A 22,318-nucleotide genomic window follows, 5' to 3' on the forward strand; every position below is an offset into this window, starting at 1 on the left:
CGACAGAATTCAGAACATGGGCCGTTCTTACAGTATTCTCCCTGTACACCAAGTCAGACCCGTAAGATAAATAACGGGGGTATATGAGCAGACAATGAAAGCTCTTACAATATTCAATGATGACATTTCTCTAAAACAGGTTATAGGCTACATGTGCACCACCCAGTTAGAACAGTAGGCTAAGTTCTGAGGGGGAGAGGGACCAAATTCTTAGGGTGAGACACATGGGCTACTAACAGCTTACTACACAACATACACAGTATTACTTTCCGATACGTTTTATCTATCATTTCTCTTCATATGACAAGGATTGAAAAGGATTTGCCAGTAGATTGTCGACATAATTCATGATGATGATTGCTTGTCTAGCTGTCTAGCTAGCTAGCTTGCTAGCTAAGATTTTGAAAGTATGATGTTGACATGATCAGTCCAATCAAAACTATGGTAGATATAATGTGATTTGACGTCATTTTATCTGTGGCCAATGACCTTGAGCCTACTTGGATGGGCACTTCTAATATTAATCTATGGCAGCACCCAAGGGGGCATGAACTGTGTAGCTCACCCTGTAGATTCTGCGGTGATGTAATGACCCCATGAGTGACAGAACACTGAGCCAATCATGGCGCAACTAGAGAAGATTACCAAAGCCTACGCTCTGTGCTTTCGTTGGCTGCCCCTCCCCCACAGAAAGCACTGAGCTAGGCTGAAACACCTGCATTTTGGAGCTGCCTTACTCAAGAAAGAAACCATGTTTGTATGCAGGTTCATTAACTCAATTAATTTTTATTTATTTTTTACATTGTTTGCAAACTGATATGTAACACGAAATAATGCCAAAATAACATGCAAAACAGGCCAATTTATTAATTATTATATACTATTTTTTTAAGATTGTTTTGCTAAACAGGTGGGTCTCAAAACATGAATGAAGGGACGCCACTGCCTGTGACAAATAAAATTACATTTGATTTGTGTGTGTCCATATCAGTCCTCAGAGCATAGTGTTATTGCACGAGGCACACTATTGTGACCCTATGGAGATCATTCCACTTTTCTATCTTCTCTTCCTCTAGTCAGCCTTGACTACCACCATGGACCACTTCAAAGCACACGGTTGTCCTGAACCTCCAAACAATAAAGACCATTCAATTAATACACCCATAAATATCTCCAACTACAGAAAATATATGGATAACTGGGCCCAAAATCTGTCTTCTCCAGCAGGTGGCATTTTTTCTGCCCACAAAGCAGGACGTTTTTGTATGGAGGTCATGAGAGAGTGTCGAATTTGGTTAACAAAAAATGTAATGGCTTATTTGCTACGTGTGGCTTATTTGATCGAATATACGTTTCGTAATGATTAGGCTGTTACGAGTGTACTGATATAAGTAGGACACGTGACATCCCGGCAACTTTTAGAAAAAAAACACTTTATATCGGAGTTGTGCCTGGTCGTCTCTAGTTACCACAGCCACAACGTGATAAACCCCGCCCATTTCTACTATTTATCTTCTTAATATTTTATTTTAAACCTAACCACACTGCTAACTTTATGCCTATTCCTAACTTTAAATGAAGACCAAAAAGCTAATTTTTATTTTCATGAATTTTTTTAACCAATTCTGACTTTGTGGCTGCTGTAACTAGTGAAAACCTTTGTGCCTGTTGTTCACACGCCTATCTGCCCGCATTGCCTTCAATTTTTTTACAGATATCTTTTTCATTTTTAGAGCGGCTACTAATGGCTAATCTGTGTTGACGCTCCTCGACCATTTATCCGTTTCCGGGTCACGCGTCAATAGTGCGTTGCAGTGGGGTGCTCAGAGCTCGTGTTGTTGTGACACATTTTTGTGGCTAGCAGCGCCAGCAACTTCGTCTTTGAAATGGCCCTGTTCTGCAGAACCGCAGCACTGCTCTTGAAACCAGGAGCTCTCTCCTCCACTCTCTCTGTCGCTCGTCAATACAGTGCGGGTAAGAGGTTACTGCTAATTTCATTTTAGAAAAGCATTGCCGTTTGCAGTGCCTTTATTTTTTACTAGTGCCTCTACCACAAAGTCATGGAGCTAGTTACGTCATTACATGTGCGACGCTAGATGCTTTGCAGATGGGTCCTTGCTACTCGGAATCCTTGGGACGTCCCTGGGTATGGTTAACGTGATATTACATTTATGTCATTTAGCAGACGCTCGTATCCCGAGCGATTTACAGTTAGTGAGTGTATACATTTCAGGATTCTACTTCCCAAGAGTCAGATGAACTCGTGGATACCATTTTTATGTCTGCGTGCAATTTGAAGGAAGTTTCTAACTAGTGCTAGCACAATTGCCAAGTCATTACTACGGGATTTTGGCAAAGGCAGATGAACTGGTGGATTCCATTTTTATGTCTCAGTCTCAGTGTCCAGTATTAAATCATTGCGCTAATGCTAGTTAGCATTGGCTCGCAAAACGACCTCTAACTTCCTTCATACTGGACACAGAGACATAAAAATAGTATCCACGAGTTAATCTGCCTTCGGGGAAGTAGATAAAGGGCATTATTGCCAAAATCCCGAAGTATACCTTTAAGGTTAGGGTTTAGGGTAGGGACATCCCAAGGATAGATAGCACTAACTGTTTCAGATTGACAAAGAGGAAGAGGAGAAACCAGAGGATTTACCCCGCCCTAAAATCTGTCAGCGTGAGATAAACCCTTTTATGTATGGGTGTCAAATTAGGTGAGGCTTATTTGATCGAATATACGTTTTGTAATGAACTGATATAAGTGGATGCACTTGGCTTTCCTGTGTCAGATCTGACTGCCTACTGAATCTGACTGACAGTCTTGCCGATAGATACACACGGCGAGGCGTGGCTTAAAATCCCAATGTCGTTGCCTACTCGAGGCGCCCGGCCGTCACTGACGCTCGTTTACCAAGTACATCGGGCCGTTTCCGTCAACCGGAATTCAGCCGACTTTGCCGGCATCTTACCAGAATCCCCCCAGAAGCGGCCCCGATGCAAATGTAAAGAAATGTATAAAAAAATTCCCGATTTTAAATATTACTATTATACATTTTATACATACAAATGATACCCATCCACAAAGTTTTTAATGCTGATCATTTGCCTATGCACAAAGTATCAAAATACTACTTAAACAGGACTCTTAAAGAATGTAATTTTAAATTTAAAAAATGTATCACAGAAACAATGAAGTAGTTTGATTTTGTCTATTTAAGCTTTCTTTCAATTTAAACTCTGGTAGGCATTCAGTTTTCTCCATCACTCCTCCAAGGTCTGGTCACTTCTCACTCGCTCTCTCCTTTTTCTCCCTCCAACTCTGTCAGGGGCTAGCTGCATCGATCGTTTTATGGTATTTTTCTATCTCCACATCAGGAACTTCAGAATGGCTGCCACGCAGCGACGTATATGATGAATATAATACTAATTTGAAGAAAGCTGGAATGGTACTCTGGGTCAGGTTGTGGCTTGGTTGATTACCTTTCAGCAATGCATGTAATGATATAATGATATCTTGTCATACCAGGTTATTTTTGAAGTCTTGATCTGAAAGTTGGCCCTCAACTCTCCTCAAGTCTTCCAGCGAGGACATTGGAAGTCGAAGGTCTGTCAAATCTGAAACCTCATCAAGGGTTGATCTGTTCGCCTGGAGCTTTTGCAGCTGAGGCAAAATCTGCTTTTGCTGTTGCTTAATCATTTCTATGGAGGTTAGGATCTCATGAAGAATTGCTGAAAAAATACAAAACAGAACACAGTTGTGTTTTATCCCTCACATCCTTTCAGTAGTTAAAGTTATAAAAGATAATAAAGATAAATATAAACAACATAATCAACACAATCACATTATAGATCAGGGGTGGGCAACTTTGATGTTGGTGGGGGCCCCAATATGTACCTTACATGTAACACTTACGATCACACACTGGCTGCTGCTGTTGAATGTTTGGCTCAATCCTTGTTGGCCTATCAGAATTCCCAGGTGTCTCTCTTCTGTCCTCTGGAGGTCTGATAACTGGTGCAGGTGGCAAACCCTTAGAGGTGTTTGACTGGCCCTTGCATGGAAACTTTTCCTTCATCCTCACTTTCAGTGGCACTGAATATTTGCGTATTTGTGCCCCTGATGTTAAAAATATAAGGTTCTTGAACTCATAAGAACGACCAGTGAAGTAAACATATGTTGGATATTTAAGCCATCCACTGAGAGAGTAAAAAAATAAAAAATCATATTTGTTAGTTGTTATACCTTCCTTTTCTCGTCATACAGTACTACTCGTCATACTATGATGAAAATTACAGGCCTCTCTCATCTTTTTAAGTGGGAGAACTTGCACAATTGGTGGCTGACTAAATACTTTTTTCCCCCACTGTATATGCGGGGCGGTCATCCTCCTCCTCAGTCTGATGATCAGATTGGACCACAGCCATAGGAAGCTTACGGCGAGCCTCTTCATGTGACTGTAAGGGAATATTAATGTATTGTGTTTAGATTGCAGATACATATTGTTGTCTCAGGAGGTTGATGTCAGTTATAAATAGTTGACAGCAAATATAACATTAACTCACCTCTAGTGTACCTGATGTTCACATCAAACAAACCCCATGTTTCGTCGGGTGCTTCTTGACGTTTCACTGCCCTCGTGCAGCGTTCTGTGGATGTATAAGGGAGCCAGTAGTTCATGCCATCCTGGACCCATGATGAAGGCACAACTTTGATCTCCTTCTTCACCACGGGTATAAAGTCCACGATGTGAAACATGCTGTGTAAATTGAGAATGAATGTGCATCATTTATAGTATTGAAAGGAAGACTCTCAAAGAGGACTAGCTCTGCTGACCAGCCAAACGCAGGCTGTGGTGTTGATTGTAACCGCTGACCCTCACTGATTCCGAATGTCCCACATTTAGCCCACTAGATTGTGTAGTTGTGTCATGGTTATTTTTGTAGACATGCTTTACTTTTCCATGCTAGTTGGTGACTTATGTATGATCACAGGTTTGTAGTGTATATGTATATTACTTAATATTCCAATATGATATGAATGATGTAGTGCTCATTAGTTTAGACACAAATTCATGCACTTTAAAAGACACATTTGTATTTAGAATAGTTCAAATACTTATATTTTACAATTTTTATACAAGCATTTACATACTGATGTTACAAGAAAACAATTTCTCAGCTTTGGCATCCAACCAAAATTCAGCAGATTTATATATTATGTTTGTAAAATACAATCAAGTATCTGGCAATATCTGTTAGATTGCAGCTGTTAACCAAATCCAATCCAATTTTATTTGTCACATACACGTGTTTAGCAGATGTTATTGCGGGTGTAGCGAAATGCTTGTGCTTCTAGCTCCGACAGTGCTGTAATATCTAACAATTTCACAACATATACCTAATACACACAAATAAGGAATGGAATTTAAGAATATATACATATATGGACAAGCAATGACAGAGCAGCATGGACTAAGATACAGTAGAATATTATAGAATAGAATACATTATATACATATGAGATGAGTAGTGCAAGATATGTAAACATTATTAAAGTGACTAGTGTTCCATTTCTTAAAGTGGCCAGTGATTTCAATATGCAGCAGCATCTAATGTGCTAGTGATGGCTATTTAACAGTCGATGGCCTTGAGATAGAAGCTGTTTTTCATTCTCTCGGTCCCAGCTTTGATGCACCTGTACTGACCTTCTGGATGATAACGTGGTGAACAGGCAGTGGCTCGGGTGGTTGATGTCCTTGATGATCTTTTTGGCCTTCCTGTGACATCGGGTGCTGTAGGTGTCCTGGAGGGCAGGTAGTTTGCCCCCGGTAATGCGTTCAGCAGACCCTCTGGAGAGCCCTGCGGTTGCGGGCAGTGCAGTTGCCACACCAGGCGGTGATACAGCCCAACAGGATGCTCTCAATTGTGCATCTGTAAAAGGTTGTGAGGGTTTTAGGTGCCAAGACAAATTCCTTCAGCTTCCTGAGGTTGAAGAGGCTCTGTTGCGCCTTCTTCACCACACTGTCTGTGTGGGTGGACCATTTCAGTTTGTCAGTGATGTGTAAGCCAAGGAACTTGAGGCTTTCCACCTTCTCCACTGCGGTCCCGTCAATGTGGATAGGGGGGTGCACCCTCTGCTGTTTCCTGAAGTCCACGATCATCTCCTTTGTTTTGTTGATGTTGAGTGAGAGGTTATTTTCCTGGCACCACACTCCCAGAGCCCTCACCTCCTCCCTGTAGGCGGTCTCGTCATTGTTGGTAATCAAGCCTACTACTGTTGTCGTCTGCAAACTTGATGATTGAGATGGAGGCGTGCTTGGCCACGCAGTCATGGGTGAACAGGGAGTACAGGAGGGGGCTGAGCACGCACCCTTGTGGGGCCCCAGTGTTGAGGATCAGCGAAGTGGAGATGTTGTTTCCTGCCTTCACCACCTGGGGGCGGCCCGTCAGGAAGTCCAGGACCCAGATGCACAGGGCGGGGTTCAGACCCAGGGCCTCGAGCTTTGATGAGCTTGGAGGGTACTATGGTGTTGAATGCTGCTATAGTCAATGAACAACATTCTTACATAGGTATTCCTCTTGTCCATATTGGATAGGGCAGTGTGATGGCGATTGCATCGTCTGTGGATCTATTGGGGCGGTAAGCAAATTGAAGTGGGTCTAGGGTGACAGGTAAGGTAGAGGTGATATGATCCTTGACTAGTCTTTCAAAGCACTTCATGATGACAGAGGTGAGTGCTACGGGGCGATAGTCATTTAGTTCAGTTACCTTTGCTTTCTTGGGTACAGGAACAATGGTGGCCATCTTGAAGCATGTGGGAACAGCAGACTGGGAAAGGGAGAGATTGAATATGTCCGTAAAAACACCAGCCAGCTGGTCTGCGCATGCTCTGAGGACGCGGCTAGGGATGCCATCTGGGCCGGCAGCCTTGCGGGGGTTAATATGCTTAAATGTCTTACTCACGTCGGCCATGGAGGAGGAGAGGCCCCAGTCCTTGGTAGTGGGCCTAGACGGTGGCACTGTGTTATCCTCAAAGCGGGCGAAGAAGGTGTTTAGCTTGTCTGGAAGCGAGACATCGGTGTCGGCAACGTGGCTGTTTTTCTTTTTGTAGTCTGGTATTGTCTGTAGACCCTGCCACATGTCTGAGCCGTTGAATTGCAACTCCACTTTGTCTCTATACTAATGTTTTGCCAGTTTAATTGCCTTGCGGCGTGAGTAGCTACACTGTTTGTATTCTGCCATATTCCCAGTCACCTTGCCATGGTTAAATGCAGTGGTTGGCGCTTTCAGTTTTGCGCGTCTATCCACGGTTTCTGGTTAGGGTAGGTTTTAATAGTCACAGTGGGCACATCATCACCTATACACTTCCTGATAAACTCAGTCACCGTTTCAGTGTATTCGTCTAAATTATTTTTGCAAGCTACCCGGAACATATCCCAGTCTGCATGATCAAAACAATCTTGAAGTGTGGATTCCGATTGGTCAGACCAGCGTTGAATAGTCCTTAGAACAGGTAGTTCCTGTTTGAGTTTCTGCCTATAGGAAGGGAGGAGCAAAATGGAGTTGTGGTCAGATTTGCCGAAAGGAGGGCGGGGTAGGGCCTTATAACCATCCCGGAAGTTCGAATAGCAATGGTAGAGGATTTTAGCAGCCCGATTACAACAGTCGATATGTTGATAGAACTTCGGCAGCCTAGTCCTCAAATTTGCTTTGTTAAAATCCCCGGCTACAATAATTGCAGCCTCAGGATATGTGGTTTCCAGTTTGCATAAAGTCCAGTGAAGTTCTTTGAGGGCCGTCGTGGTATCGGCTTGAGGGGGCGATATACACGGCCGTGACTATAACCAAAGAAAATTATCTTGGGAGATAATACGGTCGGCATTTGATTGTGAGGTATTCTAGGTCGGGTGAACAAAAGGACTTGAGTTCCTGTATGTTACTACAATTACACCATGAGTTGTTAATCATGAAACACACACCTCCGCCCTTCTGCTTCCCGGAGATATATTTATTTCTGTCTGCGCAATGAACTGAGAACCCATCTGGCTGGACTGATTTCGACAGAATATCCCCAGAGAGCCATGTTTACGTGAAACAAAGTATGTTACAGGCTTGATGTCTCTCTGGAAAGAAATCCTTGCCCTGAGCTCGTCGACCTTGTTATCCAAAGACTGAACATTAGCGAGTAGTATACTTGGAAGCGGTGGGTGGTGTGCGCGCCTCCTAAGTCGAACCAGCAGGCCACTCCGAGTGCCTCTCCTCCGCCGGCGATGCTTTGGGTCAGCCGCAAAGAATCTGCTTCGGGAAAGTCATATTCCTGGTCGTAATCCTGGTGAGTTACCGCCGCTCTGATGTCCAATAGTTTTTCCCGGCTGTATGTAATGATACAAAACACTTTCTGAGCTAATAATGTAAAAAATTATACATAAAAAAAAAAAGAAAATACAGCAATGTTTCCTAAGAGCTAGTCGCGAGGCCGCCATCTTCGTCGGCTACAAGCTTGTTCAACCAAATGAAGAAGCAGCATACCCACATTTGTTTTTAAATGGCAAGAGCACATACTTTAGAAGGCCTTCATCTACCTTGACACATTTCAGATTCAAGACATATCTGACAGAAGGAAGACTCCCAACTGTGATGATTTAACTGGGTAGTCAAAACAGTCTGTGACAGAAGTTAACTAATTATATACAACATCCCTTTAATCAAAATTATATTTCTAACGAAAACCTATATTGTCATTTCTTTTGATGCGACCGGGAGACCCATGGGGCGGCGCACAATTGGCCCAGTGTCGTCCAGGTAGGGGAGGGAATGGCCGGCAGGGATGTAGCTCAGTTGGTAGAGCATGGCATTTGCAATGCCAGTGTTGTGGGTTCGATTCCCACAGGGGGCCAGTATGAATTTTTTTTTTTTTTAATAATGTATGCACTAAATGTAAGTCGCTCTGGATAAGAGCGTCTGCTAAATGACTAAAATGTAAATGTATGATGCAATTGTCACCAGTGACAACCTTGATGCAGAATTTGGATAGATATATTTCCTTGTATTCACTGACTGGACAGGTAACGTTGTGGAATAGGACCATCATTGTGATTTTTCTTTCACTTTAGGGTAAGAAATGTCACTACAACCATCAGAGGTCATATGTTCCAACTCTGATATCCGTCTTATAACTTGTGCCACAGGAAAGTGTGTATTTTTTACCGTTTAAAAAATTTGACCTAAGAAGTTTACGAAAGGAAAACCCGAGATGGTATCAAGGTGACCGTGTTGTTTCACATCATCACTTAGATGTATAAGGCCATGTACATTGTATACCAAATTCTTATCCCCATAGATCTGGCCAAAGTGCTCTACAAAAGACACCAGCAAGGTTTTAGCGAAGTCACACATCTGAACACATAGGGAAGGACTAGCAAGAATTGATATTGCAACTGAAAGGAGTATGAAACTATTGTACACCGGTGCACACAAAACATTGTACAGCACAACTGGCCCAGTGTATAACAAAACTGTCTGAATTCAGTAGCCTTCCACCTGTGTCTTTCAGCAACAGCCCTAGGCTTTCTTGCAAACTCACAGGGAGTATAGCTTTTTAGAGAAAGTAGATTCTGAGACAACTGAGTAACCCTCTGAGATGATAACCGGCATTGAAGTGGACCAGTGCTGCCACTCCATAGCTCTAACAGTTTTCTTGTCACTCCAAGACATACAAGGTGCATGTAGTCATGGGGAAATGCTGTTACCATACCAAAACTAAGTTTGGTTAGTGGGGATGTCTCCTTGTGATGTTCCTCATCTGACTGTGCATTAAAGCTCCTATCAGTTCTTAGGGCACATTTAGTCTCAGGAAAGGTCATCCTACCTTGAAAATGCAAACCATATCCTGTACATTTATCACACCCAGCATAGGCCGTGTGTGACTTGATGCCTTTGATGAAAGCCTGTGCAGGGGCATCACAAACTAATTGTAATGAAGAGTTGTTTCCCTTTTTAAACGTAAAGCCAGAGTGTAAATGTTTTGTTTCTTACACTAAATCCAACAATTGTTTACAGATAGATTATTTCACTTATAATTCACTGTATCACAATTCCAGTGGGTCAGATGTTTACGTACACTAAGTTGACTGTGCCTTTAAACAGCTTGGAAAATCCCAGATAATTCAGAAGCTTCTGATAGGCTAATTGACATCATTTGATGTATTTCAAGGCCTACCTTCAAACTCAGTGCCTCTTTGCTTGACATCATGGGAAAATCAAAAGAAATCAGCCAAGACCTAAAAAAAAAATGGTATACCTTCACAAGTCTGGTTCATCCTTGGGAGAAATTCCCAAACGCCTGAAGGTACCACGTTCATCTGTACAAACAATAGTACGCAAGTATAAACACCATGGGTCCACGCAGCTGTCATACCGCTCAGGAAGGAGACGCATTCTGTCTCCTAGAGATGAATGTTCTTTGGTGCAAAAAGTGCAAATCAATCCCAGAACAACAGCAAAGGACCTTGTGTAGATGCTGAAGGAAACAGGTACAAAAGTATCTATATCCACAGTAAAACGAGTCCTATATCGACATAACGTGAAAGGCCGCTCAGCAAGGAAGAAGCCACTGCTCCAAAACCGCCATAAAAAAGCCAGGCTACAGATTGCAACTGCACATGGGGACAAAGATTGTACTTTTTGGAGAAACGTCCTCTGGTCTGATGAAACAAAAATAGAACTGTTTGGCCATAATGACCATCGTTATGTTTGGAGGAAAAAGGGGGTTACTTGCAAGCCGAAGAACACCATCCCAACCGTGAAGCACGGGGGTGGCAGCATCATGCTGTGGGGGTGCTTTGCTGCAGGAGGGACTGGTGCACTTCACAAAATATATGGCATCGTGAGGAACGAAAATTGTGTGGATATATTGAAGCAAAATCTCAAGACATCAGTCAGGAAGTTAAAGCTTGGTCGCAAATGGGTCTTCCAAATGGACAATGACTCCAAGCATACTTCCAAAGTTGTGGAAAAATGGCTTAAAAACAACAAAGTCAAGGTATTGGAGTGGCCATCACAAAGCACTGACCTCTATCCTATAGAAAACTTGTGGGCAGAACTGAAAAAGTTTGTGCGAGCGAGGAGGCCTACAAACCTGACTCAGTTACACCAGCTCTGTCTAGAGGAATGGGCCAAAATTCACCCAACTTATTGTTGGAAGCTTGTAGAAGGCTACCTGAAACGTTTGACCCAAGTTAAACAATTTAAAGGCAATGCTACCAAATACTAATTGAGTGTATGTAAACTTCTGACCCACTGGGAATGTGATGAAAGAAATAAAAGCTGAAATAAATCATTCTCTCTACTATTATTCTGACATTTCACATTCTTAAAATAAAGTGGTGATCCTAACTGACCTAAGACAGCGAATTTTTACTAGGATTAAATGTCAGGAATTGTGAAAAACTGAGTTTAAATATATTTGGCTAAGGTGTATGTAAACTTCTGATTTCAACTGTAGCTGTACCATGATATTTGCACTGTTAAGCATACTGTAGCTGTGGCTAAGTAAACCTCTAATTGTCCTCCAATATTCCACCTGCTAAAACCTCCCCCCATCTCAAGTTGGGTTGTCGTTCCAGTGACTGGCTGACCATCCCTGTACACATGGATCCTAGGGCCTTTAAGAGATAGGGGCCCATCCTTTAAAAAGAGTACATGGTGCCACCTACAGTACAGAACCAGATCCGCAGCCAACATCATTTTGAAAGCCTTCGCCTCAGTTGTAGAGGTGAAACTCACAATAAAATAAGACCGCGGGAGACTGTTTTGCGGCACTCAAACACAAGTTGTTTATTTTAATAAAGGTAGGGGGGGAGGGGAGGGGAGAAATATAACTGAAAGGCCTCTCAGGTAACGGGGGGGGGTCACTAGGTGTCCAGCATGGAGGCTCCTCGGACCGCCTGTGGTAATGAACAACAAAAGAGAGAGTGCGATGAGTCCGGGGTTTCAATACTTGTTCTCAACTTGCGTCCGGTGGCGTGCTGCCCGGGAATGGGTCCTCTTCCTTTAGGGGCAAAGAAAGGGAAGAGAGAGAGACATGTGAGTCAAACATTGCCTAGTATCTTCTTTGGCGTCTGATCGAGGTGATTGTTAAACGCACCTGTCAGTCGCAGGACCTAGAATGCCATTGTAACTTTTAAACTCAAATGGCACATAATTCGTGGCACTCTCTGTATAAAAGTCTGGCCAAAAACAAATGCACGGATTTGACAGTCAAGCTATTAGTAAAATAAAAGCCATCCCCTTTCACTATGTAGAACTTCCTGAGAGGTGATGATTCGTTGAAGTTAAAGAAGAAAGCAACTGATTTGTTTCGGCAGCCTCCCTTAATCTCCGTCCGACTGTCTAAAACAAATTCTCTTCTATAACCAGTGATGTAAAAATGATCAGATTCTGTGTAACCTTTAAATAGTGTTAGTTTAAAGAGCACATACATCCCAAACATTTGCCTCCTGTTCTATTGATTTCAACGTGATATCGATGGAAAATAATTTTTTTAAATAATAAAGTTACACTTACCATGTTGGCGACCCACTTGAATCAAAATGCAACACTTCAAAATGTAGCTAGGTGTCTTCTGCAAGTTGTCCTCTAACCAGTGGTGTACACATTATTCTCAGATTCCGTGTGGTTTTTGAGCTGTGTTCGTTTTAACAGGAAAGTTTGAACCTAATCCCCATCTCGCGCTATTGATTTCAACGTGATAATCGATATGAGTGATTGATAACAGTGTTGCGTTTCTGTTTTGGTGACCTCCGTATCAAAATGCAACATTCCTAAATGTTTTCTGCAGGTTGTCCTCTAACCAGTGATGTTAAAATCTCTTTAGTTTCAATGTGGTTTTTGTGGTTGTGGTAGTTTCAACAGCGCATACAACCTGATTTCCCCCTAATCGATATGAGAGATTTATTGCCACAGGGTGTTTGGTGATTGTGCAGTTTATAATATGATTACTATTGTTGCACATGTATGTGTAGATGGTAAATGTCAAGTTTAGGTTTTCAATATATAAAATACTTTCTGCATATTGGTTATTGATTTGGGCTATTTATCAAAATGGCTTGTCAACAGGAAGCAGCAACAACATAATTTTAAACTTACATTTTAGGAATATAAACTGCTCTTTGAAAGTTAATTTCCAATAGTATTGTAATTAATCAGGTAAACACTGCTGAATGAGTCCAAAAACATGCTGTGATTGATTTGTTTTGATGATATACCAGAAATCACCAAAACTGGTTTGGTCGATAATAGCAATCTGTGTTGGTCAGTCCACTAACCCTCAAGAATATCAGACCACATCCTTGTTATGAGGTTTGTACTAACCTGGCTTGCGGAGTCATCCCACCGGTAGTAGTTGGAGCAAAAACTTGTTCTGCGTTACAGGCCGACTATATTGCAGTAGCCTGCCGGTTCTCACAACGGCTGCATAGGTGTTAAACGTATCAGCTCATCACATCATATGATGGGAATCAAAACCTATTCAATCTGGTGCCCGACTGCACCATCGATGACATGGCATGCAACGATTGCTCGTTGCTGCACACAGCAAGACAGCAATGTAGTCAGCCTGGAACGCCACCTTGGTCACGTTGAATGAGTAATCCTCTTAATGTATTGTGTGTGTGTAGGTGGTCAATATGAGTACATCTTGGTGGAAAAGCGGGGAGAGAATCAGGATGTGGGCTACATCCAGTTGAACCGCCCCAAGGCTCTGAACGCTCTGTGTGACGGGCTGATGCTGGAGCTGGGAAAAGCGCTGGACGCTTTTGAGGCCGACGGAACAGTGGGTGCCATCGTCCTTACCGGCAGCGACAGGGCCTTCGCAGGTGAGGATGTGTGTGTGTGAACGAGACGGAGAGAGAGATGAGTGTGTGCACACATCTGGTGTCTTTCACCTGAAAACTATGTGTGTGTCTCAGCTGGGGCTGACATTAAGGAGATGCAGAATCGTACCTTCCAGGAGTGTTATGCCGGGAACTTCCTAGCTCACTGGAACAGAGTCTCTACCATCAAGAAACCAGTCATTGCTGCTGTCAACGGGTTCGCTGTGAGTACACACACACCAACACACACCTCAGTCAACAGGTACTCTGTTATAACAGTATACACTAGAGGTCTTCACGGGTCCAAAAGGTTGGACCCGTTCCGAAATGGACCGGTGGCGTTCCCACCCGGACCCGATATGCATATACAGTGGGGAGAACAAGTATTTGATACACTGCCAATTTTTCAGGTTTTCTACTTACAAAGCATGTAGAGGTCTGTAATTTTTATCATATGTACACTTCAACTGTGAGAGACGGAATCTAAAACAAAAATTCAGAAAATCACATTGTATAATTTTTAAGTAATTAATTTGCATTTTATTGCATGACATAAGTATTTGATACATCAGAAAAGCAGAACTTAATATTTGGTACAGAAACCTTTGTTTGCAATTACAGAGATCATACGTTTCCTGTAGGTCTTGACCAGGTTTGCACACACTGCAGCAGGGATTTTGGCCCACTCCTCCATACAGACCTTCTCCAGATCCTTCAGGTTTCGGGGCTGTCGCTGGGCAATACGGACTTTCAGCTCCCTCCAAAGATGTTCTATTGGGTTCAGGTCTGGAGACTGGCTAGGCCACTCCAGGACCTTGAGATGCTTCTTACGGAGCCACTCCTTAGTTGCCCTGGCTGTGTGTTTCGGGTCGTTGTCATGCTGGAAGACCCAGCCACGACCCATCTTCAATGCTCTTACTGAGGGAAGGAGGTTGTTGGACAAGATCTCGCGATACATGGCCCCATCCATCCTCCCCTCAATACGGTGCAGTCGTCCTGTCCCCTTTGCAGAAAAGCATCCCCAAAGAATGATGTTTCCACCTCCATGCATCACGGTTGGGATGGTGTTCTTGGGGTTGTACTCATCCTTCTTCTTCCTCCAAACACGGCGAGTGGAGTTTAGACCAAAAAGCTCTATTTTTGTCTCATCAGACCACATGACCTTCTCCCATTCCTCCTCTGTATCATCCAGATGGTCATTGGCAAACTTCAGATGGGCCTGGACATGCGCTGGCTTGAGCAGGGGGACCTTGCGTGCGCTGCAGGATTTTAATCCATGACGGCGTAGTGTGTTACTAATGGTTTTCTTTGAGACTGTGGTCCCAGCTCTCTTCAGGTCATTGACCAGGTCCTGCCGTGTAGTTCTGGGCTGATCCCTCACCTTCCTCATGATCATTGATGCCCCACGAGGTGAGATCTTGCATGGAGACCCAGACCGAGGGTGATTGACCGTCATCTTGAACTTCTTCCATTTTCTAATAATTGCGCCAACAGTTGTTGCCTTCTCACCAAGCTGCTTGCCTATAACAAATTAAAAATATATATTCCTTGTTTCGATGTGTGGCATATTCAAAACATTAGCCTATTGTTTTATTGGTTTTTACTTTCCTAAAACAGTAATTTTCCACTTCCAGATTCAGCTGTAAGAGATTTGATGGCTAAATGCACCAGAGCATTGCATGCATAGGCCTATATGCGTCCACTGTATGATATTAATAGGCCTATTTAAAAAAGTAATATAAAGGAAGAGAAACTTAGGCCTAGCCCTAGAGAGAGGGATGGATGCCGGCAACATGTTCCCCTATACCGTCATGCATTTCTTTATCCTTGCCAGATAGGCTGTTGCTGCTGTACAGATATACTGTAGGCTTGCAGAAGGAGGCTAATTTGTAAATTTTCGATCAGAATATTTTTTTATAAAGATAAACATTATATTGTTAGATTGTAGAAGTACTGGTAGGACTAAAACACTCTTCCTCACCTCAAGTTCAACTGTCGGAGTCCGAGGGAGGCACACTGCCTTCTCCACACCAAACCTTCACAAAAGTTTCTAAACTAGCCTAGCGGTTAGATCGTTGGGCCAGTAACCGAATGGTCGCTGGTTTGAATACCCGAGCCGACAACGTGAAAAATCTGTCTGTGCTCTTACTACTATGGCTGACCCTGTAAAACAACACCTATTCGGTGTATGTGACAATAAAACATATTATTCTAATATAAAAAGTAAGTCAAGTCATTGTTGAAGGAAAATACAAAAGGCTATTTATTATATTGTTGCATACACAACTTTACAGTTGGAACTTAAAGATATCCACATAATTGCCCAGGAGGAAGGCAGGTCTGGGCTTCGTGCGCTGAACGATACACCCTATGACTGCTTCTGGTGTATTGATGGGGGCGTGATCTAAATATAAATGAATGTAGTCCTGCTTTGTGGCATTTCGCGAAGGCTCTGTTATACTGATCGCACTATACGGTTTTGTGCGTGTAGATATGGTTCTCCTTGTTCGATAGAGCCATTGTACGTCATTCACCAATGTTCCTATTGTCGGATTCATTGCTAAATAAATACAAATTCCAGTCTCTGAAAGACTACAACTTGTGTTGGGTGGTGCTTCGTGCTCTGGCCCCCGTCCCTTCCCCAAGGCAGGCTATTTTTTAAAAGGAGACTGACACTAACAAAACACTCCTTTGGGCAAAACTGAAAGAACTGACCAGACACAATGGGTTCAAGTGATTCCTTTCATCAACACGAATTCGACAATGGAGGATCTATTAGCTACATGGTGACATTCAACCATACATGTTTCAACCGGAACATAGCGAAGAGGATTTAGCTAACGTTAGAAGCTCAGCTATGAGCCGAAGCTAGCACCAAGAGGCCAGATGACAAATACGGTGCCTAGCGAAGTTATTTTTCCTGCAAGCCACCTAGCTAGCTATCTAACTTTAGTTTATCTACTGAAACCCATATTGTGTATTGCTGGCTTGCTCTCTAACATACTACTGTGTTACAGTGGGGGAGAAATATATTTTTCTGTTTGCTAACTTTGCTAAACAATTACGGTAGCCATATATGACAAAAAATAGGTTTTACAATCAAATAACTTTTGTACCTTGATTCTTCTCTTTTTAGTCTTAGATATGGCTGCTAAACAGCAAGCTGCAACGTTACAACCAGCCACCTAAAGCTAGGTTTACCAGCAAACAGCACATTAATGGAGTTGGCTAGCTAGTTAGCCTGGCACCTGCTAACTTGTCATGCGCCATGCCTCGCATTTGTAACTTGTTAGTAAACGTGTAACATCAGCAATTGTAAATAATTTTACTAGCTAGTTATGTAACATACACTATATATACAAAAGTATGTGGACACCCCTTCAAATTAGTGGATTCGGCTATCCTGTTGCTGACAGGTGAATGAAATCGAGCACACAGCCATGCAATCTCCATAGACAAACATTAGCAGTAGAATGGCCTTACTGAAGAGCTCAGTGACTTTCAACGTGGCACCGTCATAGGATGCCGCCTTTCCAACAAGTCAGTTCATCAAATTTCTGCCCTGCTAGAGCTGCCCCGGTCAACTGTAAGTGCTGTTATTGTGAAGTGACAACGGCTCAGCCACTAAGTGGTAGGCCACACAAGCTCACAGAACGGGAACGCCGAGTGCTGAGGCGCATGGCGCGTAAAAATTGTCTGTCCTCGCAACACTCTGTCTGCAACACTCACTACCGAGTTCCAAACTGCTTCTGGAAGCAACATCAGCACAATAACTGTTAGTCGGGAGCTTCATGAAATGGATTTCCATTGCCGAGCAGCCGCACACAAGCTCAAGATCACCATGCGCAATGCCAAGCATCGGCTGGAGTGGTGTAAAGTTCACCGCCATTGGACTGGATCAGTGGAAACGCCACATGCATTATTACAAACATTAGTGGAAAACGAACACTGTCAAAACAAATCTTGCCTACAGAAGTTCTGAGATTGCTGTGTGTTGTTCGTTCAAAGTACACAATGCAATCATCCAAGTTTGTGGGCACGCCCCATCTACCTTAGCTGGCAGTATCTGCATTCGCTATGAATGCCGGTTCACGATGAGCAGATTAATACACAGGAAGTCGAAACTTCCTGATTCTACCAGTGAAATCTAAATGTGCTAGTTCTAGCTTGTGGTTTGGATAATTGGGATGTTTATGATTAAAACGTAATGTTAATATAGTAATGACAGTATGCCGTGGCAGAGCCAGGGTGAAATTCCCTTTTAATTTGGCCAAAGAAAATGTCACCAAAATGAAACACTTGTTTCATATTTAAAGAACTGGTATAAACCTTCATAACAGTTTTGAACAGCCTATATTGCAGCAATTACCAACAAAGTTGAGTCCCTAAAGTACCCAACAAATGACAGAAATGGGCTTGTTAAGATGTATTTTACAACAGGCCTACTTACACTGAGTACTGTATACCAAACATTAGGAACACCTTCCTAATATTGAGTTGCATCTCCCCCCTTTTGCCCTCAGAACAGCCTCAATTCGTTGGGGCATGGAATCTACAAGGTGTCGAAAGCGTTCAACAGGGATGCTGGCCCATGTTGACTCCAATGCTTCCCACAGTTGTTAATAATAATAATAATAATAATAATAATATGCCATTTAGCAGACGCTTTTATCCAAAGCGACTTACAGTCATGCGTGCATACATTTTTGTGTATGGGTGGTCCCGGGGATCGAACCCACTACCCTGGCGTTACAAGCGCAGTGCTCTACCAGCTGAGCTACAGAGGACCTGTCTCCTCCCCTTCATCTACACTGATTTGAAGTGGATTTAACAAGTGATTTAAGTGATTTAAGTGACACCAATAAGGGATCATGTTTTTAATGTTTTGTATACTCAGTGTGTAACCTAAATACGGAGCACAAAATTAAAAAGACAGTTCGAACTTCATTTAGCCAACAAAAATGTCTCAACAGAATGAATCAAAATTTAAAAAACTGGTTTAGATAAATAAATAGGCCTAGAATAATAATAATAATAGTAATAATAATAATAATAATAAATACGGAAATAAATACGTTAAATTGCATCAAACCTGAATAGCGAGTTGCACACAGTACATTTGGCCGCGCCAACGTTCTTCTCATCTTTGTCCGCTACGATATTAAAACTTGTCCACGGATTCCCATGTCGGCTTCTTTTCACTACACTCCTTCTCCTCTAACTTTAGTTTTACTTCAATGAAAAAAGTCTTAGGTCAAGTCTCCTCTCTCTTGCGCTCTCTCTCTCTTCAGCAGCAAGCGCATGTGAGGTGAGCGGCCGGAACCAGTTTCAGCTGGACCTGGCCGGCCTATGCTATACACTGACACAGATAACAAGCTCACACAGTTTTCTCATCACCTCACACATTAAATTAAGAGGATGGGTCCAGTCAGTAAATCAATTTTAATTGCACATACTGAGACCTGTGGCAATTATATCAGACACGACCCAGATCCGAGACAAAAGTGTGTGTGTTAACATTCTTTCTGTGTGTGCTCTCTTGCTCTCTCGCTATGTATTTTTTTGTAGTTGGGGGGAGGCTGTGAGCTTGCTATGATGTGTGACATCATCTTTGCTGGAGAGAAGGCTCAGTTTGGACAGCCAGAGATCCTTTTGGGAACAATCCCAGGTACAAATAATCCCTGATCTATGTGGATTGAAAATAGTTCAGTCTGTCTGTTGGTCTGTAGATTAACTGTACTATGTGTGTAGGTGCTGGTGGTACTCAGAGACTGACAAGGGCAGTGGGGAAATCTCTCGCCATGGAGATGGTACTGACTGGAGACCGGATCACAGCACAGGAGGCTAAACAGTCAGGTATCACACACACAAACCTCACATTATACACACAAAGGAGGGTAAACGGTCAGGTAACTCGCAGACACACACAGGAGGCTAAACAGTCAGGTAACTTGCACGTAAGCACACACACACAGGAGGCTAAACAGTCATAACACGCACAAACCTCACATACACACACTTACCATGCTCTCTCTCTCTCTTAGGTCTGGTGAGTAAGATCTGTCCAGTAGACCAATTGGTGTCAGAAGCTGTTAAATGTGGGGAGAAGATCGCTGCCAACTCCAAGATCGTGTCTGCCATGGCTAAAGAGGCCGTCAACGCAGGTTAGAGAGCTGATCTGATTTTTACATATTTGACCGTACAATGATATGTGAGATGTTTCGATATTTCATGTTTTGTGAACTTGAATCAAATATGTAAATGTTTGAAATATCTAATTCCCTAGTCTTTTATTGCTTTAGTTGTATTAATTAATGCAAGTTCTAACGTGTGTTGGTGTGTAGCCTACGAGCTGACGCTGGCTGAAGGGAATCGTCTGGAAAAGAGATTATTTCACTCTACCTTCGCCACGGTCAGTCAATCTACTGATATTCTCTTATTCAGATCAACTGTTTTCTTAGAAAGCTCCTTTTGGCATAACCTGGTCGTACATGCCACCATTTCTCAAGTGTGTGTTCTGTGTGTACTCACTGACATTGTGTTTCCTATCACAGGAGGACCGTAAGGAGGGCATGACAGCGTTTGTGGAGAAGAGAAAGGCCAATTTCAAGGACCAGTAGATGAGCGAACACAGAACCCAACAGACCAGAATGTGAATCTCAGATCCAAGGGTTCCTGAAGGCTGTATCCTGACTTGATATCTTGGCTCATAACTCTGATGTTGGCTTAGATGAGATTTAAGTAATCTAAACTGGAGATTAGTGTAAAGATCAGACTTTGACATGTAGACCTTAAATTAGGATTTAGCCCTGAATGACACCCGGACAGTATCGGTTTATATTTGAGTAATTTACCAGATGCTCTTATCCAGAGCAACTTACATGCCTTATCACTGTTTGATACCTGTATGCAGACAGTGTTGTATGCTGAATGTGTGCAGTACGGTGTAGTGTGTTTGTATGTAAGATGTTTTAGGTCATCATCCACCAGAGAAAAACAAATAACTTGTTGGGAGGAAATGGTAGAGGCCAAGCGATATCAGTCACAACCACTAACACACACTAACACAGCCTTTTCACTGTCAAACTGAATCGCAATTTTCTAGAACAATTATTTTTCCTCTGTACTTTGTGCAAATAAAGCTGTAACAAGGTATGTATCTGTCCATTTGAGTTATTAAATCGGTCATATTGTAGGCATGAAGACGAATAAAGCAAAAATTCCTGAGTAAAATGCATTTTCAGTGGAGATCCATTTAGCATGCTTTTTAGTCCAGCAGTAGGTTTAATCTTGGTCCAGGAAACCAGCTCACAATGATCAGGTTTCATGTAACAATACCTTAATCTGTGTTTGGTGGTAGACAGCTGTTAGTTTGATGAAATGTCTATTGGGAAATGACCACTCTAAATGTAATAGATGGATGCGATGATATGATCTATTTTGTTTCGTTGAGTGGTTTCTTTCTCGTGCAGTGACTGGAGGCAGCACAGCCTATGTCCATCATACATAAAATCATTAAAATGTTCTATTGATTCTTACACAATAATTCAACACTAGATGGTGATATTGTACTACTATTCAACTGGGGGGGGGGGTCGGTCATCTCCCATGTTCTCATCTCATTTAAACAGCTACAGAAAGTCTGAGGTGGAACTGGGATGGCTTGTAGGCCCATAGTGTAGTCTTTCCTTCCCTCAGACATATTAAGAGAACATCGCCTAGCCAAGGACATGACAACATTGTGTCTTAAACAAAGTGTTTGATGGGCCTATGAATTCTACCATGTATTCTGATCCCATCGCAGTAAATTGATTGGTCAAGGTGAAACGCAATAGGAAAAAAAGTTGAAAGTTGTCCACATTACTACTGTTTTGCTAATTTGCATTTGAAATTTGACATGTTATCCTCAGCTAATGCCAACTTCCTTGGCCCATGGATGACACTGGTTATGTCCCAATTCTCTCATTCCTCCCAAAGTGTGCACTTGTTCACTTCCATTCACTATTTTGAAAGGAAATTACTGATAAAACAAATGTGGTGGAAACCCATGCCTCCACCAATCCAATGCTTCTAGATTTGTGGGAAATGGTATACGAGTGCACACTTCAGGAGAAGGGAGATAAGGGACTGTTCTGTTAACATCTCTAAATGTGAAAATTAATTTTGTAAAACAGCAAATGTATGTTCAATACCGTAATACCAATTATATAATACACTAAGCCTTCTCTAAGGTGCGGGAGGGTCTACTACAATTTTGTGCCAATTTTTTCATTTTAGGCTCAAAAGAAGCCTGTCATCCTCTTACATTCTGTCAACTTTATAGTCTGCTGTGTTTTGTATTTTTTTTTACCCATAATGCTCATTGACTTGACATTCCAAATTACCATTACATAAAGCCCTGAGTGATTATTTCTACCAGGGTTCACGCTATTGCGTCATGT

The 22,318-nt window shown here is 42.4% G+C and overlaps 1 protein-coding gene across 1 annotated transcript; it reads left to right on the top strand.

Moving 5' to 3' along the window:
- Window positions 1-1,648: 1,648 nt before the first annotated feature.
- On the top strand, window positions 1,649-21,032 carry echs1 (enoyl CoA hydratase, short chain, 1, mitochondrial). The gene is made up of 8 exons (XM_084153317.1): window positions 1,649-1,974; window positions 13,683-13,880; window positions 13,974-14,101; window positions 19,446-19,545; window positions 19,629-19,733; window positions 19,922-20,041; window positions 20,222-20,289; window positions 20,432-21,032. The coding sequence occupies exons 1-8, from the start codon at window positions 1,887-1,889 to the stop codon at window positions 20,495-20,497; spliced, it is 873 nt and encodes a 290-aa protein (XP_084009443.1). The 5' UTR covers window positions 1,649-1,886; the 3' UTR covers window positions 20,498-21,032.
- The last annotated feature ends 1,286 nt before the right edge of the window (window positions 21,033-22,318 follow it).

Source organism: Coregonus lavaretus, assembly GCF_964263955.1.
Source record: "Coregonus lavaretus genome assembly, chromosome: 36".
NCBI classification, from domain to species: domain Eukaryota; kingdom Metazoa; phylum Chordata; class Actinopteri; order Salmoniformes; family Salmonidae; genus Coregonus; species Coregonus lavaretus.

Bases quoted from the DNA above. Each gene is read 5' to 3' on its own strand.
- echs1 (XM_084153317.1), top strand. From the start codon at position 1,887: ATGGCCCTGTTCTGCAGAACCGCAGCACTGCTCTTGAAACCAGGAGCT. The intron at 1,975-13,682 runs GTAAGAGGTTAC...GTGTGTGTGTAG, and splicing joins CGCTCGTCAATACAGTGCGG to GTGGTCAATATGAGTACATC. The intron at 14,102-19,445 runs GTGAGTACACAC...ATTTTTTTGTAG, and splicing joins CTGCTGTCAACGGGTTCGCT to TTGGGGGGAGGCTGTGAGCT.